The 18,280-nt window shown below is 44.3% G+C and overlaps 1 protein-coding gene across 6 annotated transcripts in view; it reads right to left on the bottom strand.

Moving 5' to 3' along the window:
* Window positions 1-4,044: 4,044 nt before the first annotated feature.
* EXOC6B (exocyst complex component 6B) overlaps window positions 4,045-18,280 on the bottom strand; it is a 663,192-nt gene continuing 648,956 nt past the window's right edge. For 4 of the 6 annotated variants that reach the window (XM_017521917.2, XM_037736122.1, XM_017521919.2 and 1 more), the window contains 3 exons: window positions 11,772-11,884; window positions 10,597-10,608; window positions 6,746-7,477 (listed from right to left, as the gene is read on the bottom strand). In XM_017521917.2, the coding sequence (XP_017377406.1) occupies window positions 7,351-7,477; window positions 10,597-10,608; window positions 11,772-11,884 (252 nt within the window). In that variant the 3' untranslated portion in view covers window positions 6,746-7,350. Of the gene's footprint in view, window positions 7,478-10,596; window positions 10,609-11,771; window positions 11,885-18,280 lie in introns of all 6 variants that reach the window. The other 2 variants (XM_017521918.1, XM_037736124.1) reach the window with 2 other exon arrangements.

Here is an 18,280-nt window from a genome sequence, read left to right as displayed (position 1 = left end):
CCCAAACTGGAGTGCAATGTGGACTGATCTTGGCTCACTGCAACCTCCGCCTCCCAGGTTCAACTGATTCTCCTGCCTCAGCCTCCCGAGTAGCTGGGATTACAGGAGCATGCCACCATGCCTGGTTAATTTTTGTATTTTTAGTAGAGATGGGGTTTCACCATGTTGGCCAAGCTGGTCTTGAACTCCTGACTTCAGGTGATCTGCCTGCCTTGGCCTCCAAAAGTGCTGGGAATACAGACATGAGCCACTGCGCCTGGCCAATATTCATAGCTTTTAACCCACCAATTCCATGCCTGAAATTTTATGCTGTGGAAAAAACTAAGCAAGTAGGCAAAGATATATACAAATCTCTTGCAGTATTGTTTATAAGAGTGGAATACTGGAAGCATTCTCAATATCCATCAGTTCAGAACTGGTTAAACAAACTCATGGTACATTCATGCAATGGAAGAACTTTATGGGCTTCATAAAGGATGAAAAAATTCTGTATGTTACCAATGAAATATATTTAAGATAAATTAAATAAAAAGTAAAACTGTAATATAATACACTAGGATTATAATTTTTATGACAGTATATACAGATTAAAATAACGGGACAGAATATCATCATACTATTATTAACAGTGATCAGCTGTGGGAAATGGGAGTAGGGTTCAGTGGGGAAAGCCCTATTTCTGTCAGATACCCGCATACACATACACATACACAGTACGCATGCACACATGCACACACATAATCACTACCACCAGGACCACATCCTGCCCATCAGGAATTAAACTGCTACTTTGGTTTCTCACCTGACTCTTAACCTGTTTGCAACCTGTTCCCTGCTCTGTGGCATGACAAGGGTAGCATGGTACATGTTTGTTGAAAATTTTAAAACCACAATAAAACAGACTAAACATTAGCTTGCTTTTTTATTATCTACTATATGCTGGCAATTCTAAACAATGCCAATGGCAAAATAGCCCTCCCAGCAAGAGTGCTGCTCTCACAGCCCCCACCTTTGCATGACTGCCCCTCTGAAAAACTCATTCATTTGACCATGGGTGCCCACATGCAATTTGCTGGGCCAGGTGTTGCCCATTTTTGCCTCTCTGTCTCCAGTGTCCAGACCAACAAATTCCCACTTTGCTCCTGAGAATGTTACCTGAAAACACTTTCCCTAAAATCTTGGGGAAAAGCAAAATGGTTGCTCAAAACTGGCTATCTGAAAAGCCTTTGGCTTTTCAAGTACCAACGGAAGTGGTGTTTTCCCCAGCAGGCTTCTCTGGAGAAGGGGATCACTGGAGAGGGCAGGGCCTTACTCCATCAGCTTTAAGAATAAGTACCCCATGGAATACAAAGAAAGCCATCTACCTAGCATAACCTGAGCCTTGTAACAGAGAGGGGAGTGTGTGGGGAGAACAAGAGGCAGATCCAATTAATTACCCTTAGAAGCAAAGGTAAAAGTTGAAGATTACGAGACCCATTTACAGGAGGAAATAGACCCATCATTGAGCCTAGAGAATGGGAGGATTGTTTAGGGCCAGAAAAGCAACTCAATGTTCAGATTCCATTCCTTTTCTGGAGCTTTGGAGAGAGGAAGGTCATAGTTTAGGCTTGGAAGGTACACTTAGCAGTGGGTTCAGACTGGAAGGAGGGGGGCTGTTGTCTTGGGTCTGATTCTGGGCCTGCAGCCGACCCCCACCCTGAGGGGACAGAAGCTTCTATCTTCTCCAGGGGCTGGCCAAGGAGGGGGTGCCCCCTGCGAGAGGCCCATCCATTACCATCACAACAGCTGATGTCACAGACCCCACAAAGCAGCTGGGTTCCCAAATGCAGGGTAACCCTAACCCCACCAGCGATTGAAACAGATAGAGGGGCAGCTCTCCCACACAATGCCTGGCCCTCACTCCTCTCCTCCTCCTCCTTGCACTTCCTCAAGAGCCTTTGTCTTATGGTCCCTAGGGCCCACAGGCTCTCTCATTCCCGGCAAACTCTGCCCATTAAATTCAAAACGAGGCCTCTGGGGAAAGGGTTTGGCACTTTCTTTCCCTGCCTCCTCTTATCTCCCACCAGCTATTCCCCATCGGCATCTGCCTGGCTGGCAGATAAGAAGCCCAGCTGTGAGAAAAAGGGCAAGGTGGTGGCGGCTTCACATCCTTCTCTGGGCTATTCTGATTTCCTTTGTTTTTCTGCCTTAGAGGACCCCACAGGGTCGCTGGTCCCTCTCTGGACAAGGCCTTCCGCCAAAGTCGTAACAGTTAGTGCTGAGGCTGTGGGAAACGTTCTGGGTGAGTCAGGTTGTTTGACTGTGACAGCCCATGTCTCTGTACTGAACTGTCTGTCACCTCCCCAACTAGTTGGAAGCCTCCATATTTTCAGGAGAGGAGAGTCCTCCTGTCTTCCCTCAGTGCCTGTGTGCTGAGAGAGAAAGCCAGAAGCAGTGGTTTCACCGATTTGTAAGCGTGACATGGGATTTGGGGGAGGCTGCTGGAGAAGGCGGGTGGTAGACCAGCAGGGCCTGCGACATCCGCCAGAGCTCTATGAGGCAGGAGAGGAGTGCGGCTCAGAGCTTCTGGCTTTCCCTCAGGGGGAGATCTACATGTCCGAAGGGATTTGGTTATTATTCAGTATTTTAGTCATGAATCTTTCTTACACATTGATGAAAGCCATCAACCTTCTTTCCAGAAAAAAAATGGGTGGCGTGACCACATGCATGCAAACACACACACACCTGTGAGGGTTCTTGGACCCCTGGTTAAGAACTCCCAATAGAAGAAGGTAAAAGTGTTGGCACCAAAGTGAGAGCAGAGAAAGTTCCAGTAGTGTGGACAGGCAGATTCCACTGGAAGCACAGGCTGTCTTCAGAGCCAGATGGCTGGGTGATTTGAAAGGCATGTCCCTCTGTTTCATTTACAGGTGCTTGGGGGGCACGGCTACCCCCAACCCTGTAGTGGGCTTGGGGAGAGGATGCCAGGAGGCAGAGAAGCCCTGGACACTTGCCCGGTGCTCAGCCATGAGGCATGTTGTGGAACTGGAAGGTAGGGAGGAAAAGGCCTTAAACACTGCATGTGCTATTGCTAGGTACTGGCTAAGCATTTTGAACTTCCACAGCTCGTTTACACTTTACCACAAACCTGTAAGTTAGAGACTGCCATTCTGCTTTCATGGATGAGGAAGATGATATTTAGGGAGCAAGTTTAGCACTTCTTCAAGGTCAGAGGCTAGCAAGTGGTATTGCAGGGATCAAAGCCCAGGTCTCTTGGGATGAAAGCCTAGTTGCAGTAGTCAGACTTCTTACGGAAGAAAATTCTTTCTAGTCTATCCCCATTGCTTGTGTGCTAGCCTGGAGAGAAAGCAGGCTGAGTGTTGCTATACTGGCATTGCTGGTCTTACTTACCATGGTTCCAGATGTGCCTAGGAGGTTCTTCATTACGTCCCAGAACATACCAGGCTCATGCCAACACTGTACTCTAATGTGGTCTGCACCAAAAATACTCATTCCTATGACTTAACAAAATTTGACTTGCATTCCTTCAAGGCCCAGCTAATCAACATCCTGCTTCTTCTGAGCTGTCTTTCCCAACCAGACCCTTTCCTTCACTAGGCCAGAATGACTGTACCTGTCCGGCACGGAGTCTAAAATAGGCTCATTTTTTTCTTTTTTCTAGCCTGGCTTTGTTCTGGATAATCCGACATCACTCCCTCTTGACTGGGAGCCTTTCCATGGCAGGGCTAGTGTTCAACATTGGGCTCCAAGTTGCCTAGTCCAGTGCTCCACATAACTCAACCATTTTGAAAAGTTCTTCTTAATGATGCCAGTGTTAGCTGCATAGGCAGGAAAACCTAACCCAGGGGTCAGGGATGTTTCCAAGGCCATAGTAGGGCTCCTTGCCTTGTGTGGAAGGGAGGCTTTCTCTTCCCCACCAGGCTCTTCTCACCTGCTTAGTCCTCAGTCCAGCTAAGTGGGGATGCAATGTCAGCCATCCAGTTACCAACACAGCTGCACTGTGCAAAAGGGATGGAAGAACAAAATACCCATGAGACAACACCATGGCTTTTGAAACAGGTGTGTAGGCTTTCTTGTTTAATAGCAGTTAAAAGAGGAAAATGTACAAGAGGAATAAACATGCTCTTTTCACAGAGGAGCTTTCCCCTAACCATGCAGCCCATCTGTATCAGTAGCTTTACTAGTAAGTTTTAGAGAAAAAATTTCCCTTTGGAGTTAAAAATGGACTTTCCTAATTTTCTCGATAAATGTGCAACTATCTGTGCAAAATAAAAACGCCATTTCCAACACCTTTGTGAAAAGTAGTGGTGAATGCAGGCAAAAAATAAAAATAAAAGAAGAGGCAATTGCAGTCGAGAGAGGAGTCCTGGGAGAAGGGAGGCTAAGGTAGGGGAATTTCTGCAGCAGTTCTCAGGGAGTGTGCTCAGAGGCCTGATGAGGAAGGTCATGGCCAAGGCCAATGTTGGGAGATAAAAGGCCATGGGTCTGGGACTTGCTGAGTAAGTACTCATCAAGTGTACAGTAAGGCTAGACTGACTTGGAGGACTGGTATGCAATGAGAACATCGGGCAAGGCACCCTGGAAGCTGTACACTCCCTTTGCCAACAGGGTCTCATTTCCTGGTTCCCATTTTCAGGTCCTGTTCCTTCCCACCCATAACAGCTTCATTCATGGTCTGCTCAAAGAGATTTTCCTATGAATGTTAAAATGATGCAAACAGCCCATATTACTACTGAAACCAGTAGGATTCCAAACCAGACTGTCCCTTCAGGAATATAGATCTGGTTTCCCCAATAACTTGGCCAAGGATTCAACCTGACCAGACGCCATATGGGCTTCTAGCCTTCTGTGTGCTTGCCCTCTTATTGAGGCCCTCCAGCGTACTTCTACCTCTCTAGGTATATGAAGCCATTTCTGAGGAGTCTGATGGTTCCGGGCACACATACTTTGCACAAGTCCTCTCAAGGGTTGGCCCAGCTACAGGCCTACAGACAAAACTAAAAACATCCCACTTTTCTCATTCAAAAACTTGACATTTTTGGTCGCTGTTTTTACCTTCCCTGGCCCACCAAGAGTATGTCTCTACACACAGCTCAGTAACTGCATGTTGCTTTTTGTTAGATAAGGGGAAGGCAGACTAAGAAGGAAGAGAAGATATATCAAAGGGTCCATCTTTATATTTTAAGTTTGAATAAGCTTTGTTTTTCATGGGACTTCTGTGCAGAATAACCCCTATTCCTCCACCTTGTCCGCCTTTTCCTCTATAGCATAGTTCTTCCAAGGCAGAGGTTTGAGACCAGATTGGCAATGATGATCCTCTAAAAAGACAAACACTGTTGGCATGCTTACGTGTCTCTCCATTTCCACTTCAAAGTCTCTCAGCACTCAAAGCTGAAGAGATCTTCCTGCCAACAGCGTACTAGCATAGAAAAGTGTTTTGAGTCCTTTTCAAGCTCCTAATAGAACTTCAGATTAGTATAATCATTCTCACCTGTTTCAACAAAGATGAGAGCTTGGAGATGCCATTTTGGCTCCTACCTTCTCTTGGCTTATCAAGTTCTAGGTGGCAGCGCTCATCCCTCACCCTCATCCTGAAACCCTGGCCAACCACCCAGCCCTCAGGATGAGCCTCAGCAAGTGTCTGCAAAGCTCACATGTAGCCTTGTTTCTCCTGCTTTGAGGAAGTCTGTGTCTGTGTGCCTATCCTCTTCCCAGGGGCTATCAAAATGTGATAGGTTATGGTGAGGTAGGGGGTGGGGAGGGGGGAAAGGAAGGTCTTCCCTCCCCAGAAGCAACTCAGTAGCTGACAAATTCTTCTCAGTAGTGAAGAATTCTGTTTGATGAATCTTTCCTCCCACTAATCCAAGCTGGAAATGCCTGTGTGGCGTATTTGTCATTGTTTGGTGATGCACAATTATTCTCTTGCCAGTAGCTATAGTAGCATCTTTCTGAAGTGTCTTAAAGTATAGTTTCCCCTGACTGACCTCACAGCAAAGCCCTTGCATTAAGTCTCAGGAGTCCATCTGGGACAGTGAATGCAGCCTCCAAGCTAGGCTGCTCCAGCCTCTAGAGTATGGGGGATAGGATTACAGGCAATCTTTCTCAGACAAAGCCAAAGATGGCTTTGGGGATATCAAATGAGGGGGAACCTTGGCTTGAGCAATGAAATAATATCTAGGATATTATTTAGTGAACAACAGTTGGGCCAGAGGCAATAAACCACAAGCCATGGCTGGCTCTGTCGACTTTATGGTCACAGTGTCTCCATCCCTAGGGGCATCGAGCCCAGTCATGGCTGCTCCCACAGTGCAGAGCTGGTGACATTTCCTTCAAGATGGTAGCCAAAAAGCTCGTTTTAAAACATAAAGGCACAATTCCAACTAATCCTCAGGTTTCACCTAAGGATAAGGTAAGGGCCATCTTTAGGCTTCTGAAATCTGACCTACTTCAATGGCATTACTGGAGAAGGCTAAGTCTGAGACGCTCTGTGAAGACCTATGGAAATAACTGTTGATCTACATCCTGAATCAAGTGTTCTAACCGTGAATGAAGGAAATGAGATGAACAGGGAAAGGAATGGTCCTCTGATTCCATGAAAACTGGATTTCAAGATCCAGAAAAACTCCTTGGGTTGAGACTCAACACTCCTAGAGTTGGGGCAATCTGCAGTTAAACATGGGATCCAATTATTACCATTGCCTACTTAGCTATATCCTGCCCCAGAAAAATCTGCAGTAAAAGCTAGATCTAGGCTAAAGAAACTGCCATCCTTGAGGGACTGGAATGAAGCTGCCATCTTGCCACATGCCATGCTTGTTCACAAGCCAGTGAAAGTCAGCACTCTGAGGAGATGACCCTCTAGAACTGCCCTTAGTGTACTAAGTAGTAATGTTTGCCAGGCCCTTTCCTTGCATTGAGAAGAATCAGCCTCATCTATGTGGTGAATGGGCATCCAAGAGTGAACAGGACATGTTTTAGTATGCTTTTGCTCCCTCTACCTCTCAGTGCCAAGCACCACTTTTTGTGGTCCCTGAGCCCCAGACCTATGCTTTAGAGCCATGGCTGAAAGGTGGTTCATCACACTGGGACTGATGACACCACCATCTCTAAGATAACACAGACGGTGGAGTAATAACTTCCCCTGAGTCCCAGCCTAGCAACATCTCATGTACTTGCTTATTTTTGTGCCTCTTTTACTATAGGGCAATGTTATGTGAATACTGCACAGGGGTTAATAAAAAAATACATATGCTCTCTTTGAAGAAGAATGCACAAATGCAGGGTCAGCTGGGGCTGGATCCCACACTAGGGGGCTGCAGCAGGTTGCCTCTGGGGGTCTGGGGCCACCCTTCACGAGTGGTGGCTGCTGATGAGTCCTCGGAGTTGCTTGGCCACAGTGTCAATAAGTTTCTGCTTGTCTCGCTCATTTTTCCGAAACTGTGCAAACATGTTGTTCTTGCGGCTAGTATCCTTCATTCTAAACAGAGAAAGAAAGAAAGAGGGCAATGTGTTTGAGGAAACAATGGTGGAAGGGGAACCTGCAGAAGGCAGGATGGCAATGCGTCTTAACCACTACCCAGAGTAGTAAGAGAGTCCGGATTATCTCCACTGTCAGGCCCACACTCACCTACTCATCAGGAAGCTGGCGTTCTGGCACCCATAGCCCTCCCAACTTCAGTCATCTTTGGAAATTGGCTAAGAGCTAGTTTTGGAGGGGCCAATCTCCCTATCCTTTATACGTGGATCCACCTAATTTATTCTCTTTTCTCAGCAGGTATGTACCTGCTATAGGTGTCTGGGACATGGTACAGCTCTGCTGGCCAGTAAGCCCTTATAAAATGTCTAGGATCCACTCATTACCTCATGAACCTACCAAATCCTAATGGGACCTTAGAGGTAATATTTGAAAGGTAAAGCAGGAAAAGTGCTCTTAACTAGCAATTCCAAGAGAACATGAACAACCGCAAGCCACTGTGTATTTCGAAACTTCACTCTAGCTGGCTATTCCATCACATTCCTAACAAAACTAAGGGCTTGACTCACCTCCTTTTTCTCAGGGTAAGGGCAGATAGGCAGATAGGGTAAGAGAGTATGGTGCTGAGGAAAGCATGTGCCAAAGGGCTGGGCCATCCTCTCACTCCATAAACCAGAGCTTTTTATATGGGAAGCCCTTGAGTTCTCAATGGCTGTCTGTACCCCCATACTTTTGAGCTCTGTGCCATGCTAAAGCTTCACAGATGGCATATTCCTAGAACACAAACCATGGGCAATTCTGGCCAATGGTTCTTTCAGATAGAGAGCCCTAACTGGGAAACATAGACAAGAAAGTCAGGACTGGGCTGAGATAGTCACAGAACCCCCAAGTCTGACTAAGCAATTGTGACAGAATTCAGGAATCTGCTATTCCCTGTAGAGGGCCCACAATCCCTCACATCTATTGATGGCCACTAACTCTTGTCCCAGCCTCTACACACCAGCCCCACTGCTAGTTCTAGGGTTAGACAATTGAGAACAATGCCAAGACAGATTTCTCTCTGGGACAGGGGCAGGCCAGTCTTCACCAGAGGTGGGCCAGCTCTCTGACTTTGCTGCTCCCTGGGCTGTATGGAGACAGGCTAGAAAAGGGTAGATAAGGAACATGGCACTGGGCTATAAATCGCCTCTGGTCATATTTCTCAGGGGCCTTTGGCCAATCCTGCACCATTTCCCCCCTCCTCCCACTATGGGTGGCCCTTTGCACAGGAGCAGATTAGGGGCCAGTGAGTCAAAAGGCCAGCGATCCCACAAGGGTATTTATGTTTGGTATATATGATATAAATTTATAATGTATATATTCCATAAGGGCAAGAAATTTCTAATGAGCAGCACCGCTGTATGGCTCTGGCTGCCAGTGATAGCCATAAATGAATTAGGAATTCTCTCACTGATCTAAGCTCAAGGGCCTTCAGGCTGGAATTACACATCAAGCAAACTCAGAACACTGAATATAGGATATGACCACCCACATGAGGAGGCCTGTGCTTGGAGTGGAAGAAGAAGGGGAAGTGACTGGGCTTATTGAAGAGAAAGCATGAGAGTCCTCAAGGCTCTGATAATTACTGTATTTGTTCCCTTACACACTAGTTGCATAATTAGGTTTGTGGAACTGTCCTGGCTTTAGATAGTCCCAGAGAAAGATTCCCTTTCCTCTGCTGGGTATACAATATATCTAAACATTAACAACAACATAAAACCAACAAACAAAATGAAGAAAACCACTTCCTATATTCATAGGACATTAGGTTTAATATCCTACATTATCATTAATTTCATGATTCCTGGAAGCAGCTGAGAGACAGGGAGCCAGCTGGTTTTCAGCTCCCACGGGGAGGCTCCTGTAATATCTAGGAGAAAGAGGGTAGTCTTTGGCCCCAGAGGCTAGAACTTCTTGGCCATTAGACCTGGAGTTGGAATGAGGCACTATAAAGATAAACTCAAGTACCCTGAGTTAATCTTAGTTAACCAGGTGGCCTGCTGGTTTCTACTCAGGAATGCTCCGAAACCAAAAGCCAGCTCTCCCACTTTCCATCCCATTCTGAAAACCCAGTATCCCATTCTATTTTATTAATAGCTATGGCCACATCTCAATGACACAGGGGCCACTTCTTTTCCCTAAATGTCTTTAGCAGGTCTTGGGGTCTTCTTGTTTCACCCTGCTAAGAAGGGCCAGGTTGAAAAGGGGAGACTGGCAAGATCTGATGGTAGAGCTGGCTGTGGAAAAGCAGGAAGAGGTCAGGTAAAGGGATCAATTCCTATGAGGCTGGGAGATACAGACTGTAGCGATCTGGGTAGCCTTTGCCCTACTGTGTCTGGAAGGAAGCTTCTAAACTCTTCTGATTTGCTGGGGCTAAGCACAGAGCTTCTTTACTGGCCAATGCTCCAGAATGGCAGGGAGGGGCTAATTATTTTAGACTATTGTTGAGCCATAGGAAGTGGATGAACCAGTATTTCCTGGATCCAGAGATTCTTGGGATCAGAGGAGTAAAGGACTGCTGAGAGAAGTAAATGGCTGAAGGGAATCCCAGAGCCCACTTGAAGGACACATATGACCATTAAATATGACCATTTAAGCACCAACTCAAAGGTCAAAATGTTCCCTTCTTTCAGCTTGGCACCATGAACTATGGATTAAGCCTTGCCTCTAATAAAGGGTCTTTTGTGGGAGATGCGGGCTCTAGACTTTAAAGCCACAGAGAGGTAGGGGAGGCTGCTGGGGAGCTACCTTTTGTCATGGCTTTATTTCAGGCCCCACACTAGCAAGAGTATTACGTGTGCCAAGAAGCTGAATGGGAACAACCCTTTACCTGGCACCAATGGGAGAAAATCTCTGCCGCCACTCCCAGCCCCAAAGGAATTGGTAAGCCAAGGGTCACTCTAAGGGCCAAGGATAGAGAAGGCAGCCAGCCAGTTGGCACCAGGCTGGTTTAGTAGATTAGTATGTCAGGGAGGGGACAACTCAGAGACTAGGGATTTTAGTGTAGTCATTAGTGTCAAAGAGGAAACCAGAAGGACTTGCCTTAAAGTGAGGGAAAAGGCTCAAGTGAATAATATACTTACTCTCTAGATATCCTAGGGAGGAAGGTCAGTGGGAGAGAGAACCATGGGAAACAAAGTTAAAATGGAAACGTCAGCCTCTGATGTGCTCAGGAGAAAACTGCAGTCTGAGTTTTTAGACTCTTGGCTCCAAATACATACCCCTGCATCATGCTCTTGCCTACCCTTCACCTCTTCCCCTTTGCTCCCCTTTATATTACATAGTAAGAAGGATAGACCTTGACCTCTCCTGCTTAAGGCTCCACTCTGCCCTCCTGGACTCCGAGCCTTGCCTTCCTAGGATTTCAGACACGGGTGACTGGCCATATATGTAGACTTACAACAATGCCTAGACACAGGGCATTCTTCTAAGCAGCTGGGGATTAACTAGTTTTTCAGATTTCAAGAGAAAGCTGCCCTTTTATGTGGGTCTTGGTCTCTGGCCTGACAGCTCTCTAATAGGTTAGCAAAAGCCAGAACCAGGCTGTAATACGTAGCATTTCCCAGCTTCTGGGTAACATATCGGTTAGCCCTGAGATGTCCTATAGAGCTGCTAACCTACATTCAGTGGTAGCACCTCTGCTTCAGAGAGGCCACAGCTCTGTGGCAGGGAATCCTCTGCAGGGTAGTGACTGCCTAAGGGAATAATCAGACACCTTCTCCAAGACAGCTTTGTTGGGATGGTCAGCACAATAAAAGCTCAGTCTGGCGGGGTAGGAGTCAGGACAGGTGAAGGTTTCAGTAATTCTCAATAATTTCTAGGGCTTCTCTACTAGGAACCAGAGAAGCCATCTGTTCTGTGGAGTTGCACTACCCAGCATCATACCCCAGATGACTAGGGCAGCCTCATTCTGTTTACCAGGCTGGCCTGAGCCCCAAACCAAGCCATTTTTTCTTTCTTCTCTTGCCATCTCTAGTAAGAGATGCTTTTCTCCCATTAAACTAGAAGGTAATGTCAAAGTCTATTTCTGACCCATACTTGGCCTAGCTCGTTGGGGGCTCAGGAATTAAGAAGCCACAAGAGGAAGACTGGCCTGCCAAGTCCAGTGATTGAGATTGCTGACAGCACCCATGTCCTATGGCAACTTCAGGAACAAGGTTATCTTTAAGGTATCGGCAGTGGTAAAATTATCTTCTATACCAGCCCCCCAACCCTGTCCCCTCACCTCCCATTACAGACCACTGGACTAGGTACTTACTTCTCAAGCAGGGTCAGAGCAGTCACTGGGTTTACCCGGAGGTACTTGCAGTTGGGCTGACCATAGTCAGCAAGGTAGGTCGACCAATCCCACTGGATGAAAAGATCCAAAAGCTGTAAAATATCCAAACCCCACCCCATGGATTAGTCAGACAGACAAGACAAACCAAGATGCCAGAAACTTCACCATCCTTCACTACCAGCTAATAAATTGGATACATAAAAATTAAAATGTAATAAGAAAAAGAATAGCTACTGACTATTCTTTCAACCAAGAAAATAAATGAGTAAACAGATGGCAGACTTATCTCCGCCATACACGGTATGGAAATGTTGCTAAGACTATATGCTGGCAGTTAGCTCTCAGAGGCAACCCTGTAAAGAAACTCACACTGAACGGAATCAAATATAATAATAATATCATAAAAATCATTCACTTACTCATTTAATAAATGCTTATCAAATGCCTTCTACATGCCAAGAACCATTCTCAGTATTCAACAAAGAACAAATAAAGGTAGATGTAATCCATTGCCGTCTTTGCAATTGTTTGAACTTCAAGGTTAAAAGGTCTGGGTTCAAGTATCAGTTTTGTGTCTTTCTGTACTGACTTAGCCCAAGTGACTTAGGTAGTACAGACATATACACATGCCTATATACACAGAGACAATGAGAAACACTGAACCAAGGCATAAATGGATTATGTAGCATTTATAAGAGGCAATATGTGTTATGCCTATGCAGACACAGGCTGAGAAGATGGAAATCAGGGCCATAGTAGCTGAGCCTGTGATTGAGGACAGAGAGTCTAGAATTGGGTTATGAGTGTTAAAGAGAAGTGCCAAGAGCTGCATGTGTGAAAAGACAATGAGAGCTTTCTGAGGGTAAGCTGAGTTCTGACACCTGGGGAGATTTTGACGGAGAGAAACTAAACTTCTGTCAAAGGTTTTCCGCTCCAGCCAGTTTTAGCCTCAGGCATCATTCCAACAAATATTCAAAAATTGTAACTAAGTAAAACAAACAAACAAAAGCTTCTAGAGGGGGACAGGGCCAGACTCACATCACTGCACAGAGGTGGAACCCCCACATTAGTACTTTTTAACTCAAGACATTCTCCATTTCTCCCTTCCCAGGAGATAGGTAACTGTTGATGAAGACAAGCAGGTGGCTGGCTGTGCAGAACAAAGGCAGAGAGGCTGAGAGTGCAGTCAGCCAATGCCAGAGCCTGGGCTCTAGGCACATCGTCCTCCATGTCTGTCTTCACTGTGCAGCTGTGCAAACAGGCAGTATGGGCCTTGCTCTATTTGGCCAAGTCTCTACTTCATCCAGGCTCTTAGAATAGCTGTTACGAACTTCCTGAAGCAGTCTAGGAATTGGCTGAAGTCCCAAACCTAAAACTGAGAAAAGCCCCTACACCCTCAGCCGAGAGAGGGATTTTAGAGATGAGAGAAGGAGGGGAGGAGAGAAACAAGCACGCTAGTTGGTCTGGGCCAGGATGGTCCCAAATGGCCCCTCAGGCCATTTTCAGGTCATGCCTATTTTCACTGGCAAGTGAAAAGGCTTCTACCACTTCCTTCTGCTGACCCAAGGCCTCAGAGAGTTCTCCTTTGGAAGAAAATTCTCCTTGACTTTCTACTCCAGCATCAGTATTTCTGTCCTATGTTCTCCTCTTTACTTCTCCTGGGGACCACGACAGATGTTGAGAGTACCCCTTGTGCTAAAGTTCTTGCAGTACTGTGCTTTACACATTTCGCTATGTTTTCCCTCAACTCCTACAGAAAGAACTATGAAAAAGGATAGCAGTTTTTCAATTAAAGTTTTTTTCACAAATTAAAAAAAGAACCTAGGGAGCCTTTTACCGTTTGTCTGTTGGGGAGCCGATAAGAAAAGTGAATGAATATCAAAAAAAGTCTAATTGGAAAAACTGAAAAACCTGATTTCTTAAAGTTATTTTAGAGAATACTTTTTCAGCGTACATAGTGATATTAATTTTGATCACCTGATTAAGCTGTCTGATTTCTCCCAATGTCTAGGTATTAGTTTTCCTTTGGAACTGTGAACATAATTTAAGACGTTCAAATATACTGCTACCCAGTGAGGATTCTTGCCTAACCCAATCTTTACTATGATGGCTGCAAACTGCTAACACCATCCTTCCTTCCACATTTATGAGCTGTCACTCATTCTACTGTAAGCAAGTGCTCTCTCTTCCCTCTTCCCCCCATTAATCTGTCTATTTGCTATTGGCACAAGCTTATGGGTTCCTACTTTTTCAATGGCTGATATTCATACTATGCCTACTGTTTTGGTACCAATTGTCCCAGATTTGGCAAGGAGCTCCTTAACACTGGCTTTTCTGTGTATTTTCGACCTGCCCCTATCCTTTTCTGAACATTACTTCATGGTACTATGAGAGGTTCCAAGCTCGTCTTATACCTTTCCCTGCACCAGCCCTGGAATCAATTGCTTTTCCAAGGTGCTCTGGGTCCTTCTATCGGAGAATAGTATTTAGAAAACAAGATCTGAGCAGTTAGCATGCTCATTTCTATTGGAGTATGCTTGCATCCACGCCATCTCAGTGGACAGAGCTAAAGAAAATATATATGTATACTAACTCACACATACATCTATATTTCTGTATCTATTTGTATACATAGATTAATGTCATGAGTTCATACTGATGTCTTCAATTCCAATCCAGAACTATGAGATTCTTTCTAGTTTCTTCCCTCTTTCCTTATTTATCATTTCTTTCTCTGACAGTGAGAAATCTGGCTGCCATTATTTATAATGTGTTTGACTTATTTGTTCAATTCCAGTATAAAGCGATTTCAGAATTGCTAACTCATACCCCTGTAAGAAACAAATCAGATGAAGGTATCTGTTCAAAGTTCTTTTTGTTTTTGTCCTTAAAGTTTTCAGTCAAAATACAGGTTTCTTTCTTTTCTCTCTCCTCTCTCTTTCTTTCTTTTTTTTTCTTTTTGAGATGGAGTTTCACTCTTATTGCCCAGGCTGGAGTGCAATGGCGTGATCTCTGCCCACTGCAACCTCCTCCTCCTTGGTTCAAGTGATTCTCCTGCCTCAGTCTCCCGAGTAGCTGAGATTACAGGCATGCATCATCACGCCTAGCTAATTTTGTATTTTTAGTAGAGACAGGGTTTCTCCATGTTGATCAGGCTGGTCTCAAACTCACAACCTCAGGTGATCCACTGGCCTCGGACTCCCAAAGTGCCAAGATGACAGATGTGAGCCACTGTGCCCAGCCTCTTTCTTCTCTTTCTCTCCCTTCTCTCTCTCTCTCTGTCCCTCCCTCCCTCTCTCTCTCTCTCTCTCTTTTTCTTTCTTTCTTTCTTAGAGACCAATTCTTGCTCTGTTGCCCAGGCTGGACTGCAGTGGTGCAATCATAGCTCACTGCAGCCTACAACTCCTGGGCTCAAGTAATCCTCCTACCTTCACCTCCCTGAGTAGCTAGGACTACAGGCACACCCCACTATGCCCAGGCTAACTTTTTAATTTTTATTTTTGTAGAGATGAGGTCTTGCTATGTTGCCCAGGCAGGTCTGGAACTCCTGAACTCAAGTGATCCTCCTGCCTCAGAAAATGGTGATTTCTAAAGTTACTTAGAGGTTAGTTATTTTCTTTGTCACGACTTTCAATATGGTTATTCTTTTATAATTCAGTTATGTTCATTTGTTACTGCCTGTGTTCCATTTTTGATTCTCCCACATTCTGGTTGTTTTTCATTATTGATTTTGGGGTATGTGGAACAATACTATAGTTCTGAGAGTAACAGCAATATAGAAACGTACTCAGAGAAGTACTACTCCTTCCTTATCCCAACCTGTTCCCATTCTTTCCACTTCTTTCTACATCTTTCTATTCATTCCTGTAGATAACCAATCTAGTTTCTGGTTTATCTTTCTTTTGCTTATTTTACTCCAACAAGCAGACACATATGTATTTTCTTATATCTTCCTCTTTCTCTCTTGAAGGGCAGCGTATCATAGCTACTCTTTTACACTTTATTTTTTCATGTAATGGCGTATCCTAGAACTCACTACCGAGAAACTCATTTCTCATTAATGATTATATTCTTGATTTATTCATGAAAATGCTGTTTTGTAAACTAGACAAGTGAAGTCATTTTCAAGGGACAGACCAGACATTATGTTTTGGAGCATTTCATATTAACTTGGTAGAATAGGTGACTGTTAGATTTTTAGAGTAGGACATTCTGATAAATGTTATGGCTAATTCAATCAAAAGCAAACTCAACCCATCACTAGTGATGCTTTGATTTCAAACACAGAGTTATCTGTTTGTAGTATTTAATAGAACAGGGGAACCCAAATAATGAAGTTGTTGATGTGGTACTTTATAAGCTATATAAAATGGTAAATTATGTGATTACTGGTTATTATACAAAAATATGTATAAGTGGAAAAGCATATGACAAAGGGAGACATTTTTAGGGTTATATATTAAACAGGTCACTATGATAGGATACTTTTTTTCCACCTCTATAACTTTTATCTATGTGACTCTTAACTAGGGCTTTGGCAAAGTACTAAAGCTGCCTCTGCTATATTTCTTTGTTTTGTTTTTGTTTTTGTTTTTCAGAAAATTCCCTTGGCTTAGTAAGACTCTATTTACAATTCTGATTTCATAGAGGGTGGGGGAGAGTGGAGAGGACCAAGAACTAGAAAGCATAAGCAACTTGCTAAAAATCACAAAGCAGACAAGTGGTAGAGATGGTTTGTTGGCTCACACTCTCCAAGATGCCATAGCTGGTTTTTGTTGTTGCTTTGATTTTTTTTAATCCTGATTGATTGTGTCTGAGTTAGATACTCATCTGAGACTAGGCCAAATTTCTGAACAGACTTTCTTTTTTGCAATAGTAGCTGAGAAAGACTAGAAAAATCCAAACAAGTCAAAGTGAAAACAAGTCCAAGGCCATACAGCGAGTTAACTGGAGAGAACAGAGAGCATTATAATAGTAGAACAAAACGCAAAGTTCCAGGAAGGACCTTAGGAATGCATTATTATTACGATAAAGCAGGACTCTGTTGATCCTTGTTAGTGCACACAAATATACATGTCTCCAGCAGCAAGTCTAGAAATAAATTAGATGGATGAGTTGCTTATAGTTAAAGGATTAAAAAGAAATTGTCAAGTAAAAATTATAGGCAATATTCAAGCAAGACATCCTGGGGGTACTCTTATGTTTTCTTTGGCAGAAAGGATTATTCAGAAAAACTCAGAAAATAAAAATGTGGAGCCTGGTAGAGAATGGCCTGCTTGTTCCTCCTCCTACTAGACTGTTTGTTACCAAACCAATTCATATCACGCTTATTCATCGGTGAAGAGAATTGTTGGTTGTACCCTAACTTCATTGCCAATTCTTGGGATATGAGCCTCAGTTCCCATGTAGATGGGAGCTCCCCAGGAATGGGGCTTATGTTTTCTCCTTCTGACTCCTCAACAGCACAGACTAGCAAATGGCTAGATTCTCAGCAGGTCGTCAGCAAAGACATGGTACACGGATTAAATAGGTCAGCTAACATTTTGTAGCATTACAATATTGGCTAGATTTGTAGCATTACAATATTGGGAGAGACTTAACACCTTGTGCTTCTCACATCAAACATTCCAAATGGACCAAACCTAGGGTCCTCTTGGCCAGCGCTAGAAGAAAAGTTGTATGAGGAAGAAGGAAGAATCAAACAGGAGAGATGATATGTATAACAGGTGAGTGGGAATCCAGTCCCAGACATTTGATTTCAAGGTTCCAAGGAAGATAGCCATGACCAGTGACTAGGAACATGGCAGATGTTTGGTGACATGTGGGCTGGGTCTTAGTAAGTAGCATGGGGCCTACCTCATGTTAGAGAAAGACTCCTCTTTCCAGAAAACCTGCAAAGATTCCAATGGTGAGCAAAGGATAGTATGAGCTAAGGTAGCCATATAGACAGAAACAGATGCTAACACATACTGACAGTGGCCACACCCCTCTTTCCCAGGGGTGATTTTCTTTACAGGTTTTCCCTTCAGCAGGAACACCGAGTCCTGTAGAGAACTGTGGTCTCAAAGCAGGTGTGACCTTGAAGTAAACTTGATGCAGGAAAACCTGAATTTCAGAAGAATTCTTCATGTTAAACAGGACTGACTACAAAGTGATTTCAAATAACATGCTTTTCTGGGACACTTAATATATAATCCAAGAAAAATTCTAAAAATGCTACCTCTTCAGAACATGGCCACGTTATAAAGTGCAGTCCACTTTCAGTAACATACAGAACACTAAGCCTGGAGAAGCTTCATTTGTCCACTCCCTGCCTTTGGCAGGATGAAACTAATCACATCATTGTAAAGTATTTTTTATAATCACTGATCCACATCTGCCTGTGTTGGAGGCAGTAGAGTACAGTAAAAAAAGTCCCAGGGCCGAGGGTCCTCTGACTGACAGTGTGACCCCAGGCATGACACCAAATCTGTTTTTCTGGTTCAGAA

The sequence above is a fragment of the Cebus imitator genome, unplaced genomic scaffold (genome assembly GCF_001604975.1).
Source record: "Cebus imitator isolate Cc_AM_T3 unplaced genomic scaffold, Cebus_imitator-1.0 Scaffold23, whole genome shotgun sequence".
In the NCBI taxonomy this organism is placed as follows: domain Eukaryota; kingdom Metazoa; phylum Chordata; class Mammalia; order Primates; family Cebidae; genus Cebus; species Cebus imitator.
The sequence above is the reverse complement of the archived record's forward strand: the minus strand, read 5'-3'. Positions and strand labels throughout refer to the sequence as shown.